General features: G+C 38.0%; 1 protein-coding gene across 1 annotated transcript in view; it reads left to right on the top strand.

Annotated features, from left to right (window-relative positions):
• The window catches only part of HTR2C (5-hydroxytryptamine receptor 2C), a 142,893-nt gene extending 118,943 nt beyond the window's left edge, over positions 1 to 23,950 (top strand). The window contains exon 3 of the mRNA XM_006728248.3: positions 20,528 to 23,950. Within this exon, the coding sequence (XP_006728311.2) occupies positions 20,528 to 21,354 (827 nt within the window). The 3' untranslated portion in view covers positions 21,355 to 23,950. The remainder of the gene's footprint in view (positions 1 to 20,527) is intronic.
• Positions 23,951 to 24,529: the final 579 nt, after the last annotated feature.

Below are 24,529 nucleotides of genomic sequence, written 5' to 3'. Positions count from 1 at the left end.
ACAAGCCACAGCCTCAGAACAAATATTGACAAGATATTTCTCACAAAAAAAAACTTGTATCAAAATATATAAAGAACTCTTACCATTAAATAATAAGACAAACAACTCAATTAAAAATGGGCAAAATCATGGACACTTTTTATAAAAGAATGTATCCAAATGGTAATAAATATATGAAACAATACTCAGTATCATGAGGGTCATACAACTTTAAAACTACAAGAGACAGCTTATCACCCACTAGAATTACTAAAATTGAAAAGGGTACCAAAGAGTAGCAAGAATTAGTAGCAACTGAGACTTTCGTAATTTGCTGATGGGAGTGCAAAACGGTACTTGAGCAATTTCTTTTAAAAGGTATATATGTGGGGCGCCTGGGTGGCTCAGTCATTAAAGCGTCGGCCTTTCAGCTCAGGTCATGATCCCAGAGTCCTGGGATCGAGCCCCGCGTCGGGCTTCCCGCTCGGCGGGAAGCCTGCTTCTCCCTCTCCCACTCCCCCTGCTTGTGTTCCCTCTCTCGCTGTGTCTCTCTGTCAAATAAATAAAAAATAAAATCTTAAAAAAAAAAAGGTATATATGCATCTACCCTATCACTCTACTGTTTATATTTACCCACATAATATGTATGCCCATATACACAAAAAAATTATGCACAAATACTCACAGCTACTTTATTCATAATAGTCCAATACTAGAAATAACCCAAATGTCCGTCAACATGTGAAAATAGCAGCAAAAGTTCTTGCAAAAGTATATTTACAATAAAAACTAGTGATACAACCAAAAATAAGGGTGATTTGACAGCCATTATAGTGACCAAAAGCAGCCAAATACATAAGCATAGATCCTATATAATTCCATCTATGTAAAGTTGTGGAACAGCAAAACTAATCTATATTGATAGATATCCAAATAGTCATTTTCTGAGCTCAAGGACACTGACTAGAAAGTGACATGAGAAAACTATCTGCAGTGTTGAAATTTTTCTATTATTTTGATATTATTTTGATATATTTGATGTGGTAATTACACATGTATATACATTTATAAAACCTCATGCAAATGTATAATTGAAATCTGTCTATTTTTATGTGCCAATAAACTATACTCAATAGGTAAATTTCTTTTAAAAATCAACAGAGCATCAACAGCTTATAGGGCTCTAGAAAGTCATCTAAGATGCATGGATCTCAGAAAGCAAGGAGAAAGATTGAGAAAATAAAACACTTGAAGCATATAAAAAGCATACATTCTCTTATTGTGTTTTTTAAAAGTTAAGTAGTTACTCAAAGAAAAATTATAACAATATGTTGTAGGGTTGTACCATATTTAGAAATAAACCATATGGAAACAATTGCACATATGTCGGTGGGTATAAACAGACTTGTACTATTATATGATTCTTACATTATACATGAAGCAGATCATAAAGCTGATCATAACTAATCATAGTATCTCCTTATTTTTTAATATCTGTAGGTTATGTGGTGATATCCTCTCTTTCACTCTTGATATTGATAATTTGTGTTCTCTGTCTTCTTTCCACCTGCTTTTTCTTGGTGTGTCTTGTGAGAGACTCATCAATTTTATTAAACTTTGCAAAGAATCAACTTTTGCTTTGCCAGTTTTCTCTCTCATTTTTGTTTTCTCTTTCACTGATTTTTGTTCTTGTCTTTATTATTTCTTTCCTTCTACGTAGGATGTAATTTTTTCTTTGTAAAAATTTCTTATTGTGGAAACTGAGGTCACTGATTTTAACCCTTTCCTTTTTTTCTAATATGGACACTTACAGCTAAAATAGCCTCTGAACACTGCTTTTGCAATGTCCACAGATTTTATATGTTGTGTTTTCAACATATTTATCCAAATATTTTACCACATTTACTTGTGATTTCTTTTTTGGCCTGTGAACAACTTAGGTATTTAATTCTGATGTTGTCAAAAGGTATTATAGAACATTTCAGTCTTTGGAAATTATTAAGATGTAGTTTATGCTCCAGTAGATCTGAATTTCCACCTGTTATTATTTCAATCAGCCTAAAACATTCCTTCAGCATTTCTTTTAGTGAAGATCTACTGGCAATAAATTCTCCTAGCTTTATTTTGTCTGAAAATGTCTTAACTTTACCCTCATAAAATTCTAGGTTGACAGGTTTGTTTTGTTTTTACTTTGTTCTATTTAAAGACAGTTTTAATATCTTCTGTCTTCTATAGTATCTGATGTAAAGTCCTTGGACATTTCTATATTAATCCTCTCTATGAAATGTATTATTTTTCTCTTGCCTTTAGATTTATTATTTATATTGTTTAAAAGTAGTTTGCTTATAATACACTTATTATTTATTTCCTTTGAATTTATTCCACTAAGGGCTTGTTGAGTTGCATAGATCTATAGATTAATACTTTTCACCAAATTTGGGAAATTTTTACCATTATCTCTTCAAATATTTTCCTGCCCCATTATTTCTCCTCTTCTTCTGAGACTCTTATTACATGTGTGTTAGAGTGCTTTATACTGTTCCATAGGTCAATGAAAATCTTAATTTTTTAAATCTTTTTTCTTTGTTCTTCCAATTATTTTTTTCAAGTTTTTATTTAGATTCTAGTTAGTTAACATAGTGTAATATTAATTTCAGGTATAGAATTTAGTGACTCCTCACTTATATACAACATCTAGTCAGTGCTCATTTCAAGGGCCTTCCTTAATCCCCATCACCTATTTAACCCTTCCCACTGCCCATCTCTCTCCATTTGCTCTCTATAGTTAAGAGCCTTTTTCTTAGTTTGTGTCTCTTTTTTTCCCCCTATGTCCATCTTAGCATAATACTCCCTGGCTCTGTACATGTCCTTGCAAATAGCAAGATTTCATTCTTTTTGGTGGCTCAATAATATTCCATTGTGTATATATACCACTTCTTTATCCATTTATCAGTCAATGGACATTTGGGCTCTTTCCATAATTTGGCTATTGCTGATAATGCTGCTATAAACATTGGGATGCATGTATCCCTTCCAATCGGTGTTTGTGTATCCTTTGGGTAAATACCAAGTAGTGCAATTGCTGGATCATAGGGTAGTTCTATTTTTAAATTTTTTAGGAACCTCCATACTGTTTTTCCAGAGTGACTGCACCAGTTTGCATTCCCACCAACAGTGCAAGAGGGTCCCCCTTTCTCTACATCCCCTCCAATACCTGTTGTTTTCAGTGTTGTTAATTTTAGCCATTCTGACTGGTGTGGGGTCATATCTCATGGTAGTTTTGATTTGTATTTCCCTAATGATCAGTGATGCTGAGCATCTTTTCATGTGTCTTCTGGCCATCTGGATGTCTTCTTTGGAAAAATGTCTATTCAAGGCTTCTGCCCATTTTTAACTGGGTATTTGTTTTTTGGGTGTTGAGTTGTGTAAATTCTTTATAGATTTTGGATACTAACCTTTTATCAGATATATCATGAGCAATTCTCTTCTCCCATTCTATAGGTTGCCTTTTAGTTTTGTTCATTGTTTTCTTCACCATACAGAAGCTTTTTTATTTTGATGAAGTCTCAATAGTTTATTTTTGCTTTTGCTTCACTTGCCTCAGGAGACATATCTAGTAAGAAGCTGCTATGGACAATGTCAAAGAGATTACTGCCTGTGTTCTCCTCTGGGATTTTGATGGCTTCCTATGTCACATTTAGGTCTTTAATCCATTTTGAATTTATTTTTGTGTATGATGTAGTAAAAGTGGTCCAGTTTCATTCGTTTGCATGTTGCTGTCCAGTTTTCCCAGCACCATTTGTCTTTTTCTTCCATTGGGTATTCCTTCCTGCTTTGCCAAAAATTAGTTGACCATAGAGTTGTGGGTCCATCCCTGGGTTTTCTATTCTGTTCCATTGATCTATGTGTCTGTTCTTGTGCCAGGACCATACTGTTTTGATCACTACAGCTTTGTAATATAACTTAAAGTCTGGAATTGTGATGCCTCCAGCTTCGGTTTTCTTTTTCAACATTCCTTTGGCTGTTTGGTGTCTTTTGTGGTTCCATACAAATTTTTGGATTTTTCTAGCTCTGTGAAAAATGTGGGTGGTATTTTGATAGGGATTGTACTAAATGTGTAGATTATTTGGGTAGTATAGACATTTTAACAATATTTGTTCTTACCCTTCCTTTTATTAATGTGGTATGACATTGATTGATTTGTGCATATTGAACCACCCTGCAGCCCTCAATAAATCCCACTTGATTGTGGTGAATGATTATTTTAATGTACTGTTGGATTCAATTTGCTAGTATTTTGCTAGTATTTTGTTGAGAATCTTTGCATCCATGTTCCTTAGGGATGCATCCTTAGGGATGGATCCTTAGGGATGCCTGAGGTTCTCTTTTAGTGGGGTCTGTGTTTGGTTTTGGAATCAAGGTAATACTTGCCTCATAGAATAAGTATGGAAGTTTTCCTTCCATTTCTATTTTTTAGAATAGTTTGAGAAGAACAGATATTTACTCTTCTTTAAATGTTTGGTAGAATTCCTCTGGGAAGCTGTCTGGCCCTGGACTTCTGTTTTTTGGGAGATTTTTGATTACTGATGTAATTTCCTTGCTGGTTATCAGTCTGTTCAGGTTTTTTATTCCTTCTTTTTCAGTTTTGGTAGTTTATATGTTTCTAGAAATTTATCCATTTCTTCCAGACTGTCCAGTTTGTTGGCATATAGTTTTTCATAATATTCTTTTATAATTGTATTTCTATGGTGTTGGTTGTGATCTCTCCACTCTCATTTGTGATTTTATTTATTTGGGTCCTTTCTCTTTTCATTTTGATAAGTCTGGCTAGGGGTTTATCAATTTTATTAATATTTTCAAAGAACCAGCTCCTGGTTTCATTGATCTGTTCTACTGCTTTTTAGTTTCTATATCATTTATTTCTGTTCTAATCTTTATTATCTCCCTTCTGCTCGCTTTAGGCTTCATTTGTTGTTCTCTTACTAGCTCTTTTAGGTGTAAGGTTAGGTTGTTTATTTGACTTTTCTTACTTCTAGAGGTAGGCCTGTACTGCAATGTATTTCCCTCTTATGACTGCTTTTGCTGCGTCCCAAAGGTTTTGGACTGTCATGTTTTCATTTTCATTTGTTTCCATGTATTTTTTTTATTATTTCTCTGATTTCCTGGTTGATCCATTCATTCTTTAGTAGCATGTTGCTTAACCTCCATGCATTTGTAGTCTTTCCAAATTTTTTTCTTGTGATTGACTTCAAGTTTCATAGCGTTCAGAAAAGATACATGCTGTGATCTCAATCTTTTTGTACTTGTTGAGGATTGATTTGTGACCCACTATGTGATCCATTCTGGAGAATGTTCCATGTGCACTTGAGAAGAATTTATATTCTGGGGCATTAGGATGAAATGTTCTGGATATATCTGGTTCAGTGTGTCTTTCAAAGCCATTGTTTCCTTGTTGATTTTCTGTTTAGATGCTCTGTCCACTGTTGTAGGTGGGGTGTTAATCAAGTGCTGGAAGTCCCCTACTATTACTGTATTGTTATCAATGAGTTTCTTTATGTTGGTTATTAATTGGTTTATATATTTCTGTGCTCCCAAGTTGGGGGCATAAATATTTATAATTGATAGATCTTCTTGTTGGATAGACCCCTTAATTATGATATAATGCCTTTCATCTCTTGTTACAGTCTTTGTTTTAAAAATCTAGTTTTTCTGATATAAGTATTGCTACTCTGACTTTCTTTTGACTTCTATTGGCATGACTGATGTTTCTCCATGCCCTCACTTTCTTTTTTTTTTTTTTAATTTTTTTTAGATTTTATTTATTTGAGAGAGAGAGACAGAGATAGTGAGATAGAGAGCACAAGTGGGGAGGAGAGGGAGAAGCGGGCTCCCCACAGAGCAGGGAGCCCGATGCGGGACTCGATCCCAGGACCCTGGGATCACGACCTGAGCCGAAGGCAGATGCTTAACCGACTGAGCCACCCAGGTGCCCTCCATGCCCTCACTTTCAATCTGCAGGTGTCCTTAGGTCTAAAATGAGTCTCTTGTAAGCAGCATATCAGTGAGTCTCTCTTTTTTTTTTTAATCCATTCTGACACTGTATGTCTTTTGATTGGAGTATTTAGTCCATTTACATTCAGAGTGATTATTAATAGATAATGCATTTAGTGCCATTTTATTGCTTGTCTTGTGGTTATTTCTGGAGATTTTCTCAGTTCCTTTCTAGTCTTTGTCACTTTTAGTCTTTCATTCCCACTCAAAGGGTCCTCTTTAATATTTCTTGCAGGGGTGCCTGGGTGGTTCAGTCAGTTGAGCATCCAACTCTTGGTTTCAGCTCAGGTCATGATCTCAGGGTCATGGGATCAAGCCCTGTGTCAAGCTCTGTGTTTAGCAGGGAGTCTGCTGGAAACACTCTCTGTCTCTCTCCCTTTCCCCTCCCCCTGCTCTCTCTCTCTCACTCTCTCTCTCTCTCAAATAAATAAATAAATCTTTAAAAAGTATATTTCTTGTAGGCCTGATTTAGTGGTCACAAACTCCTTTAGTTTTTGTTTGTCTGGGAAACTCTCTAGCTCTCCTATTCTGAATGATAGCCTTGCTGGATAGAGTATTCTTGGCTGTAGATTTTTCCCATTCAGCATGTTGAATATATCATGCCACTCCCTTCTGGCTTGTCAAGTTTTTGTGGCGAGATCTACAGCTAGCTTTATGGGTCTTCCCTTGTAAGTTTTTTCTTTATCACTATATTTTGCAAATTTAACTACAATATGCCTTGGTGTTGGCCTGCTTTTGTTGATTTTGATTTTGATGGGAGTTCGCCATGCCTTCTGGATTTGGATGTCTGATTCCTTCCCCAGATTAAGAAAGTTTTCAGCTATTATTTCCTCAAATAAACCTTCTGCTCCCTTTTCTCTCTTCTTCTTCTTTTGGGACTCCTATGATACAAATGTTATTACATTTGATGGAGTCACTGAGCTCCCTAAGTCTATTCTCATGATCCATAATTCTTTCTCTCTTTTGTTCAGCTTCATCATTTTCCATTATTCTAGCTTCTATAGCACTTATTCATTCCTCTGCTTCTTCCATCCTTGTGATCATTACATTTGGGTGGTTTTGAATTTCAGTTATTGTATTTTTAATTCCTACTGTTTTTTAACTCTTTATCTCTATGGTAAGGGTCTCTCTGATGTCTTCCATGCTTCTCTTAAGCCCACCCAGTATCCTTATGATTGTTGTTTTAAATTCTCAAGCAGGCATATTACTTATATCTGTTTCGATTGGATCTCTGGCCATGACCTTTCTTACTCTTTCTTTTGGGGTGAATTCCTCTCTCTTGGCATTTTGTCTAAGTCTCTATCTTCTTCTGTGTATTAGAAAAGCCTGTTAAGTTTCCTGCTCCTGAGAGTAATGGCTTTATGAAGAAGAGGTCATATAGTGTCCAGGTCCTGGGGCTTCAGAGAGTGTCTCTGGTGTGTGCTGCATATACTCTGCTGTTATGTTTGGGCTGCTCTTTCCCTCAGGTCAGTTGTCTTCAGAGGCTGTTCTTGCTTACAGTGGGCAGTGTTGGACCTTGGCCAGAGTGTGGCAAGTTTTAACTAGGCATGCTCTGGTCTGCCTGTTAAATGAGACCTGATGATACTTCCACTAGAACTAAAGCCTTGCAGAACTCTATGGTCAGAAGACATGGTGGGGGCAGGAGTTTGTGCTGGTCTTCTGGGGAAGGGGCCTGCTGTGCTGGTCTTCGGCACACTTGCCTGAGAAAAGCAGTACCAGCAGAACACAGGGGAGCAGGACTTGGTGTAAGCAGATTAAGCAGCCAGTGTTGGCACTGTGCTGTTTACTGAAGTTGGTTTATGCTGAGGGGCAAAGAAGGGAAGTGGCACCAGCCAACTCCTTTGTCTCCAGAGAGAAGTCTCCGTGCTTGCTGCTCTTAGAAAAGTACTCCCAAAAGAACAAAACATTTCCCTTCATGCCTCATAGGCATTTTTCAGATGGTTGTTTTCAAGCAGTCTGTCTCCGAGTTGCTTGCCTGCCTGGAGCAGTGCAGTGCCCCTTGGGCTCTATCCCAGCCAAACCTGCTGACTTTTAAAACTCCAAACTTTAAGGACATGCTGTGGCGGGGGCCTACACTGGTCTCCGGGGGGAGAGTCCTGCTGTGCTGGGATAAATGCTGGTTTGACCAAGAAGGGCAGTTGTGCCAGAGCACATGGGCATGGGGTTTGGAGCAAGCTGGCTAAACAGCCAGTGTCTAGGTTAGCCGCCCTTAGCAGGTGTCTCTGCACTATGCTGAGGGGGAGGTGAGGGAAGCAGTGCCCACTGACTCCTTTATTCCCAGAGAGGCATCTCTGCGAATGCCACCTCTCACGGATGTGCTCCAAGAAGAGCTAACAGTCTCTCTCTCCATGCCCCTTAGGTGATCCTCAGATTGTGCCGTCTGCCCCAGTGCTGCTCACCTGCCTTCTCTCCAGGAGTAGGGCGGCACCCTCAGGGCTCTATCTTGGCCAAGCCTGCTGACCTCTAAAACTCCACTCTTTGAGCCCTGCTGGTTGTAAAAACTCATGAAAATTAGCCCCTCTCATTTTCCCAGCCAGTGGCTTTGGAGAATTGCTCTCCTTGTGGATACCCCTGTTTGCTCCCCTCTCTCTCACCTTTCTCCACGACCACAGCTCCCTCCCTTCCACAGCACCTGTGATCCATTTCTCCTCCAAACCATATCTCCGCACTTCCTACCTTCCTCCATGTGGCCTCTTCTCTCCCTCTAGTTGTGCAGTTTGTTCTGTCAGTCCTCAGGTCAATTTCTTGAGTATTCAGAATGATTTGATAGTTATCTAGCTGTGTTCGAGGGATGAGGCAAGCCCTCAAGTCCTCCTACTATACCCCCACCTTAGCTCCCCCAACCTTTTCCAATTAATTTTTGTGAGTGTCTTTAAGTTTGTAATTCCTTTCTTCTGCCATCTCCAATCATCTGTAAAACTTCTCCAGTTTAGTTTTCATTCATGTATTTTACCTCATAGTTCCAAAATTTCCATTCCATTCTTTGTTATAATTTACATTTCTCTGCCAAGAGCCAGCATCTCTTCATTCATTTGGACCATATTTGGCTTTAAGTCCTTCAACATCATTATTTTGTAATAGTTGCTGCAAATTCTTATCTGATAATTCCAACAGTAGGTGGAACCAGAGTCTGTTTTCATTGACTGCTTTTTTTGTGATTACTATCATAATTTCCTATTTCTTCATATCCATCTTTTATTTTATGAAGGGCACTGTAGATGGTACAGTACAAAAAGTCTAGAAGGTGTTGTTTTCTTTTAAAGAGTATTCAATTTCAGGCTGGCATGCTATGAATTTCCTTCTGTTTTTCTTGATTCTATTCAGGTTTGGGGTTAGGTTTTATAATAGTGAATCTTTTAAGAACATGATCCTTACTACTAAGTATATACTTTCTTTTGTTTCAGCCGAATCCTCAAGATGTTAGTGATGGGCTAATATGGTCTCTTCATTCTGGATGGGCCAGACTCCAACTTCTAGAACTGTGTAACCTCTAGTATATCTGTTCTGTTCTTATTCTCATCGCTGCCACTCACTTCTAGGCCTTATGGAATCTCACTGTGTAACCTAGCTCTCAACCATGTACCTGGAAGTATGCTTACAAATACTTCTTGGTCTCCCCTTCTGCATAGTTCTCTGTTCTTTTACACCTTGATGAGGAAATTCTAGGTGTTTTGGGAGTCCTGAATGCTGATCTCTGTTTCCTTAGTTCAGCAGGACAGCCAACCCCTACTTGGGCTTTCCTTCCCTGTGCCACAGTGAAGAAATTGTCTCCATATAGAGGGAAAGTGTGAATATAGCACTATCTCAAGTTTCTCCCTCATCTTAAAAATACAGTCCTACACAGATTATTTCCAAATGCTTGAAAAGAAAAAAAAAAAAAAAAAATATATATATATATATATATATATATATATATATATATATATTCTGTTTAGTTTTATGGTTGTTTTTGGCAGAATGGCAACTCTGGTACCAAGAACTCTATCATGGCTGGAAACATGAGTCCAATTTTAAAAATCTTTTTTTTCATTGTGCTTAAGTTTAAATGATATGCATTGACCTTCTTGAAGTTCATTGATCATTGTTTCTACTATTAATCCCATCCAATGTGTTTTTTTTAATTTTAAGTAATGAATTTTTTTTTTTTTTAGTTGCAGGATATCCTCTTTTCTTTAGTTTTCACATCTATCCTGAAATTCCCATGTCTACCACCACATATCTGTCTTTTCTGGTAAATTGTTAACATATTTATGCCAGTTAAAGCCTTTGTTAATTTCAATATCTGGATCATGTGTGGGTCTGTTTCTATTTACTTATTTTCCTCTTTATTATGGGTCACATTTTTCTGGGGTTTTGTTTTTTTGTATGTCTAGTAATTTTATAAATATACGCTTAGAGAAGCATTGTTTTTTGTTTCTTATGGTAGGCTCCGGGTTTTAAAAGCTCTTGTTTTCAGTCCTAGGGCAAATCCTTTAATCTTCAGAAACTGGCTTTTTTCCTAAGGTATGCTCCTTCTGAGCATAAATGAAAGGCCAAGGTATTTACTAAGCTTTTCTAATGATGTGATGCGAACTCCCAACTTTGTTTTCTCTGCCATAGACAACTGTTGAGATTTCTATTAAATACTTTCATCCCTTCAAATGTTGCTTGCTCCATGGGTTCTTTGGAATCTCACACATAAAGGATTCAGGTGTCAGGAAAAAAAATGGAGGGAACTTTCTATAGATATTTTATGGTCCCTCCTCCCTGTGGCTTGTCCTTTCTCTGACTGCACTCTTCAAATCCTAGCTGTTCTGGCAGATCTTAATGCTATTATGTTACTCCACAGCTCAGTTAGACTGTAACTTTCTTTTCTTTTTTTTTTTTTAAAGACTTATTTATTTATTTGAGAGAGAGAGAGAGCACATGAGCCAAAGGGGCAGAGGGAGAGGGAGAGAGAATGTGAAGCAGACTCCATGCCCAGCATGGAGCCCAACACAAGGCCCAGTCTCATGACCCCGAAATCACGACCCTGAGATCACAACCTCAGCCAAAACCAAGAGTCAGATGCTCAACTGACTGTGACACTCTGGTGCCCCTAGACTGTAACTTTCTGCTTTGAGGTCTAACCTCCATGCTGGAGAATGCCCTCAGGGGAAGAGACATATAAATCTGGAACTCAAACAACATGTTTTCCTCATTCAATGGCTGAGTCTTCTGTAATTTCTACATGATTTTTGCTCACCCTTACGTACCTTCAAATGTTGGGTTTTTAAAATTTTGTTCACAATTTATGATTGTTATTAGCAGGAGTGCTGGTCTTCCATAAGCTACGCCACCATTATTAGAAAATGATAGTCTTTTCTTGCCAGTTTTTATAGTTGTTTATAGCAAGAAGTTAAGTCTAATTTTGATACCAGCTACTACATCATGACTGTAGCTGGGAATTTGTAAAGTCTGATGTTGAAAAAAATTAACATCTTTATTTTAACTAACCAATAACTGAAATTTGGGATTTACTCCAATTACAAATGTAGGCAATAAACCAGAATAGTAATTTGCAGTATCTATATTATTATCACCAATAGGAATCACAGATAATTAAAAATCACATTCAGTTCTGGCAGATATCTTGACATATGATAAACCCTGGCACTATTTCAAAATTTGAGTAGCTATTAGATATTTAATGTGTTAATTAAAAAACACATATATTATTGTTTCTAAAGTTGGTCTTTAATGTTTGATAGCAGAATGCCAAAATAATTTTGTTTCCTTTGCAATCCCCTGTGTTGTTTTATCCATTCAAAAACATTATTCTGAGAGGTCTATACTTACAAAAAGGTTTAGAACCCCCTGCCCTAGATTCTTTTCTGATCCTTCTTCTTTCCACAAAAGTTCTCCTTAAAAGATTGTAATTTCCCTTGTAATTTCCCCTTATAAGAAATGTCCTGTCCCCAGCTCACACCTATCTCCTGAGTTCGAAACACCTATATTCCCATAGAATTTCATATTGATCCTCAACAAGCACTTCTAACATAACACAATCCAGAGTCCATTACCTTCCCTGCTACAATCTTGCTCTTCACCTATGATCCTATGCTTAATGGCAACCCCATCTACCTAAGGACACAAACTAGAAACTTGTAATTACTTTTGACGACTCCTTCTCTCTCACATGCCATATCCAATCTATCACCATGTCTTATAAATGGAACTTCCTAAATATCTCAAAAGTTTATTTATTTCCCTTAATCCTTTCTACTTTTCCCTTTATTTAGACTCTTCTTTCCCTTGCATAATACCTTTCTTACCTGTTACAAAAGAACTGAGGCCACCTTCTACCCAAGTCTTCACTTTCTGCCTAGGGACCCAGCAGTCCATTTATTCTCAGGTTCTCAGAGCCTTGTTCCATTGCCCATTTTCTCTTTATTTTTCCTGCATCTTCAAACTCTCTTCCGAATATTTTCCCAGTAGCATATAAGAGTGTTCAACTATCTGATTTTATTTTTAAGAAAAGCTTACTATCTACATTCACCTATCTGCATTCACTCTCCTTATTTCTCATTGCTTCACAGAATCAACAAATATCCACTTAAATCATTTTGTGCATCAAGTTAACGGTTCTGTTTTTTGCCATCTACCAGTTATTTCTCATTTCTATTTATCCTTCTTTTACCTTTTCATGTAGGCCTTGATAATTTCTACCACCCATTCACATTACCATCTCTTCTAATGTAAAGTAACAGCCATTCTTAATTCCTAGTGTAATTCTTCCAATTGTTTCTGACTTTGCCTCCTCGGGGACCTTATTCCATCATCTGTTACCTTTCTTTTTTGCATCTTTAAGTTCTTCCACTCTACTAGCTTTCACCCTTAACATGTAAGCACATTATTAATCTTAATTAATCTTGAATATAATCTAAAATATAATCTTAGTCTTCTCAAACATCATTAGTTTGTGAGTAATGCAGGAGGGAAAAATAATTTTCCATCTACCTTTCTGAGGCCTTAGCTTAGACCTCCAGTAATAAAAGACAGATTAACAAGTGAAAAACAAACAAACATTTAATAACATGTAGATACCCTGTATACATGGGATATACAAAAACAAAACAGAACAAAACTGAGTAACTTCTCCAGATGGTGCAAGGCACCACCTTAAATACCATCTTCAGCTAACAACAAAGATGTGGGTTGGGAGACCAGTTATGGGAGATTACTTGGAAAAACACAGTAAACAAGGGTAAATTGTGTTATGCAGATTTAAGTGGGTGCCTTCTCCATTAATAAGACTATCTCCTCTCCTGATTTAGTCATCCTTCTCTTCCTGGTACAGAGAGGAAAACCCTTCATAGGGAGATTTCCTTTATGGATGCAAATTTCTCTCACAAAAAGGTAACTTCTACTTTGTTTTCAGAGCTTTCCCTGTGTTTGCAATTTCTCAAAATAATCTTTATGCCAATGAGGCATATTTTGGGGTGGCATAGTCTACTACCTCTTGGTAGTCATGTGGTCATATTTCAGCACTACCTCCAATTTCACTTTCTCATGCCCTCAGCCATGTTGTAGTTAAATACTAAGACCTTCCCCACCCACCTTTTCACAGATTCTCTTCACAGTATATCTTACAAACCCTGAACATTCATCTTGTTAGCTCATGGGCTGTCTTCTCTTGCTTTCCTTGTTTATAGTCTTCCTCTTTTAGTTCAACTTCCTTCAGTCATTTAAGTTCTTCGTACCCCTACTATCGCTAACTCTATCCCTTATTCACACATGCCTATGTCCCTACTCTTCTTAAACCTAAAAACCCCTTGAAGTTCAAAGTTGCCTCTGAACCTGACTCTGAATTTCTTAACATTCTCACTGCACAAACATCATACTGATGTATTTGCCAAAGCATGCACAATGCTTCTCTCTGCAACTCCATCACATTTTATCACCTGAAAACAAAGGCAACACAGCTTGCGTTGTTTTGTCTTCTATGTTCTTCTCTGAACATAGTTCCTTCATCTTCTGCTATCAACTCCCACATGCAAGAGATTCATTTATTACTCCATGAGGCAAGGACCATGCATGTGAGCTTGACATTGCGTGGTCCTCCTAGGTGTCTTTGAAAAAAGTTTTTTCCATGAAAAACAACTCGTAGAAATAGATACCTTTGAGATTGCCCTTCAGTTTTCATAAGATGTTGTATTACTAAAGATAGCCTTGCAGTTTAGAAGAATGTTTGCATTTTGATGCTGGCCAATTTGTCCCAGGAAATTTATTCTATAATCTCTCTCTCCTCCTTTGAATCACCATTTCTTATTTATTTCCTGTCAATCTGTTTCCTGTCTTCACTACTCCACTATAATTGTTCTCTCTATAATCACCGGTGACCTCCTCGTTTTCAAAGACAGAGGAAATGTTTTTAATTCTAGACCTTTCTGTGACACTTGACACTGTTGAGGGAGCCTTCTTCAGAACATTCCATCCCGTTACCTGTTTTGACATAATTCTTCATTCACACTGAATTACTACCATGCCGCTGATACCCATTTTGCAAATTTTGCAGCTGATAATTTTGATTTTACTGGAAGAGATCAAAAAGTTTTTCAGAACAGGTTCACACAGAGGTACTGGCAATGACAACTATATAGTGACTAGGGGCTGGCCAACGGTGATTGTAAGAGACTTTCAGTCATGAGACCCATCACGCTTTCAAAGATGTTGAAATCTGAAAGAAATTGTGCATCTAAGAATCATTGGCATATGGTATTATTGTCTGAGAGTTTGAAGAGAATTGATCTGTGTTGCTTGAATTCGAGGCTTTAAGAAACAATGTGAACATCTTTATATATTTTCTGGATTTACTTGCCTTACTTGAAGTAAATAACCTTAGCAAGTTATTGTATGACTTTTACGAGGCTGGAAGGAGATAATGCATGCCAAGTATGTGCTGCAGATGAAGTACCAGAGGTAGCGAGTACTCAGTGAGTGATAGGAGTTGTAACAGCTGTAGGCGGTAATGGTCACAGTCGTAACCGTAGCCGCAGTCATGGGAGTAGTGGCGATATTTTCAATAAAGACATAAACGATAACTGTTCATGAATTCAGCATTTCTAAAGTGCTAAGACCCTATATGTGTATTGAAAGTACTTTTGTCTCTGAATTTAAATAATCTTAATAAATAATACTTTTCAGGGTTTTTTGAGAACTAAATGAGATAATGCATGCAAACTGTTTGACTGCTTATTGGTTGAAGTAGTACTTGATATTTTCAGCCGAACGTGAATTATAATTTTTTTGTTGTTTCTAAAACTCTGAAGAAGACTGATAAAGACTCATTGAAGTTAATTTCAGAAAGATTAAGTGATTCTAGTTAATAATTCCTTCTCTCTATGTTTTGTCTGGATTGAGTAAGATAATATGTGAAAGTATGTAATAATCGTAAAATACTTGACTCCATGTATGACAAATAGGAAGCACTCGGTAAAAGGTAGTTATCAGTACTGCAATTGTTATTTGTACCTGGTATTTTCTATGATAGTTCACTCTCACTCTTTCTCCTTGGCCAACTCAAAGGTTTTAAAAATATCAAAGACTGCTCCAATTACACTTACTAAAATTACTTAATTTTTCTGAAGTTAACTTCACCAAATACCATGTGCCTTTCAGAATTTTTATAAGAATGAATAAGATGGTGCATGTAGTTTTTTGCTATTATTGATGCTGTTTTATATTTACCTGACATTATATCACCTGAATTTCTACTGGTTGACAAATTTAAAATACTGAGAAAGACTTTCCTCATTTGCTGAACTTAACTCTCCAGGGTTGAAATAACTTTGTCTATTAACATAGAAGAGCAGTTCTCAAACTCAGTGGTATCAGGACCCCTTTATACTCTTCAAAATAATTGAAGACCCCCAAAAGCTTTTGTTATGTGGATTATACCTATTGATATTTGTTGTATTTGAAATTAAAACTGAGAAATGTTTTAACTATTTATGAGTCATTTCATTTTAAATAACAAGAATGAACCCTTTAAAGGTTAACATAAATAACATTTTTATGAAAACCACATTTTACAATCTTGAAAATCTCTTCAATGTTTAGTTTTATGGAAAGACAGTTGAATTCTCATATCTGTATCTGCATTCAACTTGTGATGTGTTCTTCGGGTTGAAGTTTATGAAGAAAACACAGTTTTAAAGACAAATAGTTGGAAAAAGGAAATCTAGCAAACCCTCTAATACAGTCTCAGTGACCCCCCAGCGTCCTTGAACTACACTTTGAGAACTGCTGACACATACCTTTACTTTTTTTAAGTACTGAATAAGATAATCCTACAATATATATCATTATGAATGCTGCTTCACTTGTTGCTATTATTTATAATTTCCAAATATTGTCAAAAAATCTTGAGTTTCTTCTTGTTTTGTTGACTGCATTCATGGTTTCTTAAAAAAAAAAGAAAAAGAAAATTAATAATGGCATAAACTTGGTAAAGGGGCTAAGCTACTTTACTAAAATCTGTATTACAGAGTTTTTAACCAAATTGAGATAATACAGTTTACATCTATAATGTCAGTGAAATGCCTGGCTCAGTGCCTGGAATGTAAGATAGACTCAGCAAAAAGGCAGCTTTGGAATCACTCTTTACTCAATGTACATAAAATTATACAAATAGGTGCCACAGATAAAATTGGCCTCACATATCCAATAACAGCTTCAGCTCATCTGGAGTCAGTCTTTTGTTATCCTTTAACACAGGCCTATTTTAGGCCCTAGAGTCCTTTAGGAAAGTGAATAAATCTTTTAGCAGAAACAAGCTAATCCTACTGCAGAGATGGGCTCTGCTCTTCTGGTCAGTGTGTAAGGCCTTCCCCAGAGACGAGACTTCAGGTAGCTCTAGAAGATTGTGCAGCATTTCCTCTAGGGAACTGAATCTCCACTCCAGCACTTGTTTCCTGAGTGTAGGTTTGTCTATCCTTATCAGGATTCCTCCAGAGTGAATGCAGTTTCCCCAGACCAAGTCTCTACTTCCCACATTGCTAGGGTGGGAGAGGTCGGAAGGGGAGGAGTTCCCCCACACTCCCCTCTGGTCTTGCTATAGGATCCTGAGAAAGTATGAGTTTTTCTTCCAGCACTTTGGCAGAAAATGGCCTTCTTTCCTACAATTATGTCAAAGTGGTAGTCTTTCTACTCAGAACTCCAAGTCTGTTGCTCTAAAGTAATCACTTCCGAGGTCAGCAGTGGCCAGTAAGTCCTGGAGAACTTTATGATCTGAGATGTAATAGTGATTTCATTGCCTGCTTCAGAAAGGACCTCTATGTCTTCTTTTTTTCTTTTTCACTTCTAAAATAGTATTGAACTTTTTTTTTTTTTAATTTTTTTTTTTAATTTTTTTTTTTTATTTATTTGAGAGAGCGAGAATGAGAGAGAGTACATGAGAGGGGGGAGGGTCAGAGGGAGAAGCAGGCTCCTCGCCGAGCAGGGAGCCCGATGTGGGACTCGATCCCGGGACTCCAGGACCATGACCTGAGCCGAAGGCAGTTGCTTAACCAACTGAGCCACCCAGGCTCCCTGAACTTTTGTTAGGGAGGCTTTCAAAGATTACAAAAGTAGGTACAATTATAGTAAAGACCCATGTATTTATCATCCAGCCCTAAGATTTTTCTATTTATGGACTGTCTTGTTTCATTCATACTTCTGTTTACTTCTCCCTCCCATATTATTTTGAAATAAACTCCAGTCATCATAATACTCCATAAATATTTCAGTATGTATATCTAAAAATATAAGAGCTATTTTTTCTACATAACCACAATATCAACATCTCTCTTAAAAATTAATAAATGGTAATTATTTAATATCGTCAAAAAGCCAGTCATTATTCAAAATTTCCCGCTGTGCCATGAATGTTTTTCAAAGCTGGTTGGCATCGAGATTCCAAGAAGGGCCACATATTATAATTGTTTGATAGGTATTTTAAGTCTCTCCTATAAGTTCTCACTCTAATTTTTTTCTCTTGTAAATTATGTTTTGAAGAAGCCCTTCCCTCTTTTCTTAATTCCCTATTCACTTCCTTAACTCCAGAAAACTTCCTGCAGCCTAACCCTTCACTAAAACATTTCACTGAAGATAAGCCAATACTGACTTCTTTCAGGCAAGCCTAATCTACACGCTTTCTAAAGACTCCCTTATATTTATGACTTTTGGAATAAAGATTCTAATGTTACAAGCTGGCAGCCTTCTTACCTGCCTTTTTGTAACTTAAGAAATGTAGGGGGGCCTGGGTGGCTCAGTCGTTAAGCATCAGCCTTCGGCTCAGGTCATGATCCCGGGGTCCTGGGATCAAGCCCCACATCACAGCGCATTGCACTGTTCAGTGGGGAGCCTGCTTCTCCTTCTCCCCTTCTCCCCCTGCGGCTCTCCCTGTTTGTGTGCTCTCTCACTCTCTCTTTCTCTGTCAAATAAATAAAGTCTTAAAAAAAAAAAAAGTGTAACCTGTGGGGTTCTGTTGTACTTTGTACTCCCAAATGCCTGTTGAAATTCCTCCATGCATTTCATCAAACTTGGTGAAAGTTACCTTCTGATACGCATCAGTCTTCCCATCCAGAGTTCAAAATCTCTTCCTCTAGAATCTTCACAGCATTACCTGAGGATACCTTTTGTATGCAGAGTCTCCTGCTTTTCACAGCCTCCCTGACTTTCTTGAATGGCGTTCCTCGGCTCAGAACTGTGGGCATGTACTAGTACTCCCAGGGAGCCTTGTCACATTTATTATCGCTTCTCACACCATCACCTGGTCTCTTTCTCTAGAAAAAAGATCAGTCATTTCAGAAATTCAGTGTCTTGGGAAGAAGGCTTACAGATCACTTCCCAAACAGTCTCTCTTCCTCTCTTTCCCAGAGAGGAAATACCATCACCACCTTCAGTGGGCTCTAGCAAAGAGCCACTGACCATTGTTCCCTATTGGTCATCCGGCCAAAACTCTCTCCCTGACATAGGGTATTGAGGCTGACTGCAAGAAGGGATTTTCAGTTTCAGATCTGTCCCAGTTCTCCATGTGTCCCCTACGCCCAGCCATAATCTCTGAGGGTGCACTGCTCTCTCCACTCACAGCTCATAGGGTGACTATCCGCCAGCCCAGGATTCCTAATAATAATCTCTGATAGATTCCTAAAAGTGCAATCTGACTTTTCCCAGGCTTCAACTTCCTGGGGACACAAGGGAGAATAAATTAACACTGAAATTTGGACTTTACTTGCAAGTTATCCTATCAATGCCAGATCTCTTCAAGATCTCCCAGAGAGATTTCTGCAAATGTCCCAGTTTCTCACTTAGACTGAGGCACAAGATCCCCTTCCACTCCCACCTCCTCATTGCTATTTTCTACCAGTGAGCTTATTTATGAATGGAGGTGCATGCCTCCAAGGACTACCTCTCAGTATTCTTAAAAAACAAAAAATGTGGGCACCTGGGTGGCTCAGTCAGTTAAGCGACTGCCTTAGGCTCAGATCATAATCCTGGAGTCCTGGGATCGAGTCCCACATCGGGCTCAGGACTCATCGGGGAATCTGCTTCTCCCTCTGACCCTCTCCCCTCTCATGCTGTTTCTCTCTCTCTCTCTCAAATAAATAAATAAATAAATAAACTCTTTCTAAAAACATTTTAAAAATGCTTGAAATTCCACACAGAAATGGGGATACTGCATCTCTCCCAACTCTGTATTTTACTCTGTCTCTTGCCCTTGAAATGATGTCTCTTAGGCCCAGCGACTCACAAAAGACTCTTGCTAAAAAGAGAGTCTTCTCAGTTTCTGCATATAGATGATTATTTCTGCATAGTGCTCAGATCTAGTCCCTGCAGCACCACTGAGGACCCTACTGTCCTCTCCATCTCTAGTAACCAGAGCTCCGGGGCTCTGGTGCCATAGGACTCACACATAAAATTTCCTCCTCTTAGCCTCTTTCCTCAGGAGAGGAGGGAGTAGAAGGGGACGCTGTCAGCTAAAAATTCATCTCAAACTCAGCCCAGCCAACCCTGATATGGCATGATTTCTCTTACAGGTGGTATACACATCATTTTTATTGCATGTGGAAGATGAATGCTAAAAAAATGAACCAGTGAATTTATGAATGCCATTGAGTGTAGCTGTAATGCATTCATTCATCCAACAGTTATTTACTGAGTGCCCCCTGTGAGCCAGGGCAGTTCCAGGAACCGGAAATGAAACAAAGCACACACACAGTCCACTCTTACACATGAGCAGTAATGGGAATTCCTCCCCTTCTACAGAACTTTGGGGAGAAGGCATTCCTAGCCTGAAAGAAATTGTCATTTTTCTGAGGTCACACTTCTACTCTTTCCTGTGACTATCAGCTTATGCCATGAATAGCTTTCAACAAATGCCAGTTCTGAATTTTCTTCAGTAAAATGCAATTGAATGTATGCCACTGCACAAACCTATTCAGTCCTTCAATGCGCTGTAACGATATCCTACCTTTTGTTGTTTTTGTCCCTTTAGGTGTGTCCGTCCCCATCCCAGTGATCGGACTGAGAGATGAAGAGAAGGTGTTCGTCAACAACACCACGTGCGTGCTGAATGACCCAAATTTTGTTCTCATTGGGTCCTTCGTCGCTTTCTTCATACCGTTGACGATCATGGTGATTACGTATTGCCTGACGATCCACGTTCTTCACCGTCAAGCTCTGATGTTACTGCACGGCCACATCGAGGAACCGCCTGGAATAAGCCTGGACTTTCTGAAGTGCTGCAAGAGGAACACGGCCGAGGAAGAGAACTCTACCAACCCTAACCAAGACACGAACCCACGCAGAAGAAAGAAGAAAGAGCGACGTCCGAGGGGCACCATGCAAGCTATCAACAACGAACGGAAAGCGTCGAAAGTCCTTGGCATTGTTTTCTTTGTGTTTCTGGTTATGTGGTGCCCGTTTTTCATTACCAATATTCTGTCGGTTCTGTGTGGGAAGGCCTGTAACCAAAAGCTCATGGAAAAGCTTCTGAATGTGTTTGTTTGGATTGGCTATGTCTGTTCAGGAATTAATCCTCTGGTGTATACGCTTTTCAACAAGATTTACCGAAGGGCTTTCTCTAACTATTTGCGCTGCAATTATAAGGCAGAAAAGAAGCCTCCCGTGAGACAGATCCCGAGAGTCGCTGCTACTGCTTTATCTGGGAGGGAGCTTAATGTTAACATTTACCGGCACACCAACGAGCCCGTGATTAAGAAAGCTAATGACAACGAGCCCGGTATAGAGATGCAAGTGGAGAATTTGGAGCTACCAGTAAATCCCTCCAACGTGGTTAGTGAAAGGATCAGCAGTGTGTAATTAGGAGTGTGCAAGCAGCAGTCTTTTCCTATGGTAAAGCTACAAATGTAGGGAAAGGTCCTAGAATTCTTCCGGCGGTTATAACTAATGTAAATATCGTCGTCTGATAAAAAGTGTTTTGTATATAGCTTTGCAACCCTGTACTTTACAATCATGCACACAACAGTGAGATTTAGGGTTCTATATTTACTGTTTATAATAGATTGAGAATAACTTATTTTGATTATTTGATGCATAAAATGTCGATGTTTCTGCTTTCCCTTCCTTCCTCTTTCCTTCCCTCCTTCTCCCTCTTTCTTTTGTTCTCTCTCTCTCTTTCTTTTCTGCATAAGGAAATGTTGATGTTCATCTCAGGTGGCATTTGCAGGAGACCAGAATGATGCACATGACAGTGGTTATTTCAACCACACCAAAATTAACGAATTCAGTGGGATCTTTTTCCAGGTTAACAGTAAATATACACTTTAAATTCTTGCTCTGCTCATTTACACACATAAACACAGAAAGATAGGTTCTGCCTTCTGATACCTTGTCACACCCATTAGTGAGTCAAAGGTAGAACTTAGCCTCGTTGTCACATATAGGGGCAAAATTTGACATTGTCGGAATGTCGTGTTGGTATTTTGCTGCAATGTCCGTCCCCAAACGTAGTGGTATTTTAACATAGCAGCTGGTTAACCAGGACTACAGAAGTGGAAGGATGATACGAGATATATACACCAATAGCTTTTCACTTCTTAAGGACAATGTTCAAATTCTGATTATAACGACAAGCAAACTGGAATTAGTGTTTTCATTCTGGTCCTTAGTAAATACCTAATTCTGTGATTAAACTGGGGAACGAGATCCCAGAGTTATTTCCCAATCCAGGATTCAACATCAATTGGGTTTTGATCTCAGGATCCTGGAAATTCGTGTGCTACACACAAAGTGAAATTAGCATTTTGAGCCTTATTAAAATATTTTCGTAATTATGGTACCTCTATCTATAGGACCCAATTTCGCAGTCCATTTTTGAGTAAAACTTGTGCCGGAAGCATAGATGATCAAAACCTTGGAAGTTTTACTTGATTAAGGACTACAGAATTAGGCCCTTAGAATGTGAAAAAAAAAAAAGTAATTAAAAACAAGCTTGTACTGAACTCTGGGAAAAACAGAAATACAGAGTTTCCATTTGGATTTTAAACAAAATTTATCTCATTTTCAGATCCTTCCAAACTCTCTAGTGCAGGAAAAGGCTGCAGCTAATTTGTGAAAGTGGCAAGCTCTTCATTGTACAGCAATTATGTGCCAGAAGTTTAAAATCTTTGTTAAAATACAGTGTTGTGTCACAATAAGTGTTGGCCATTGTTTCATTCGTGGGCCTGCTGCTTAAGAATTCAGTACCATTTAACTAGTTTGTTAACCGTGAAAGGTTTTCAAGCATTGCTAAAGTCAGACCATGAAGTCTATGCTGTGTGCCGAGTATCCAAATGTTTCCACTATTTCCATGTGTGTCCATTTCCCACAACTGTGGATCAATTTCCGAAGAATTCATGATGCTATTTCTTATGCCTGACAGTTACTTACACACCTTAGGGTGTGCTTCTCAATATCTCGAAATCGGTGAAGGCAGAATCTGAATTTCACAAAACCCCTGGTCTATGTTCTCAACACACAGCATAGATAAATCCAACAGTCTGCCACAGGGGCAGTGGGAGAGCTGCTGTACTTGAGGAAACTCATACAGTCTCTACTTGATTAGCAACACTGCCAAATGTCAGTCAATTGCTTGAGCATGCCCAAATACCATGAAAGTAAAGTCTACCTGCCTGTTAGCTCTGTTGAATTGCATGTTAAAACAATTATATGAAATTGAATGAGATGATCTCATTCTTACTGAAACGAAGATGTCTGAAGACACACAGCATGCATTGAGCATGTATGCCATGTATGTCGCATGAATCCATTGATTTGTATTAACGTAAGGCAGAGTAGGTGATATAAAACGGACCGAAGGAAACCCTTCAGCAGTCCTTAAAACGACTACGCATTCAGATCTGAAGTACTGTGAGTATTAGAGAAAACTGGAAACATCTGATTTCTTTTCTTAACTATCAGGGCAAGCTCATAGCACATGTTTTACAAAGAAATAAAATATAAACCACAGATTTTCAAAAGCACTAGCAATAAGTTGAATGATAATAGCTTATAGCACATTTGTTAATAATTCTTATGTCATCAAGTAGTAGTACTTAATAGTACCCAACACAGTAATTATTCTCAAATCGTGTGCTATTCATTTGTTCTGTGCAGTTTGGTATAAAACAAATATACTCATTTGGATATAAATCTTACAGTTCAATGTTAAATCTACAAACTTTTGTAAATGTTTTAAAAAAAAAAGTCCATGTGATAAATGTAAACGTGGTGAATTTACTGTCGAACAAATCATTTTGATGTACTATTATATATGTATATCTGTTTAAGACACGTGCAACAGACTGCCTTATATTATTTCCTGTAAATCTTCTCCTTGGTCAAATGGTACTTTTTGTGAGTGGTTGCAAAGTGTTGTCTTATTTGTGGTTCCTGTATGTTATCCATTCCAAGTTTTTGTGATACTTCCTATTAATTTATTAAATTTATTAAATGTTGGCTAGTACGTCATGTGTCTTTTTTGCCCCTGTGTTGTTTGAAGGGAAAATATACCACTTCACTTTATTTTCTTTGAATATTAAATCTCATCCTGCAAAATAAGATCAGAAAGACAAACTTAACCAGAAAATAGCACTCTTCTGATTAGTTCTGCATGTACTCAAAGACTACAAAACCAGAGGAAAAACAATTAAGAGGTGTAAACAACAAAGCAATATTCGCAACATCACTCTTTCTTTGTGAGCAGAATTACTGTGCTCCCAAATTATCCTACCTTCCTTAACCTAAGGAGGGGCCTCGGATGGTTCATATACCCTCTTTGCAATAGGTATCATTACCATCTTATTTCCACCAGACTCCAAGTTCCCCAAGAACAGAAAAGACCATGTCTATCTTGTTGATGGTTTTATCCCCAAAACTTGGCAGCTACTCTACATTCAACAGATATGTATTGAGCATCATCAATATTTGTGGGCATTGTATTATCTGTTCCTGATGTCAAAATGGGCCTTACAACTCCCTGCTCTTCAGTCATGGA

Source organism: Leptonychotes weddellii, chromosome X, assembly GCF_054177405.1.
Source record: "Leptonychotes weddellii isolate Sample4059 chromosome X, ASM5417740v2, whole genome shotgun sequence".
NCBI classification, from domain to species: Eukaryota; Metazoa; Chordata; class Mammalia; order Carnivora; family Phocidae; genus Leptonychotes; species Leptonychotes weddellii.
Note: the sequence above shows the minus strand (reverse complement) of the source record. Positions and strands in the feature narration are given on the sequence as shown.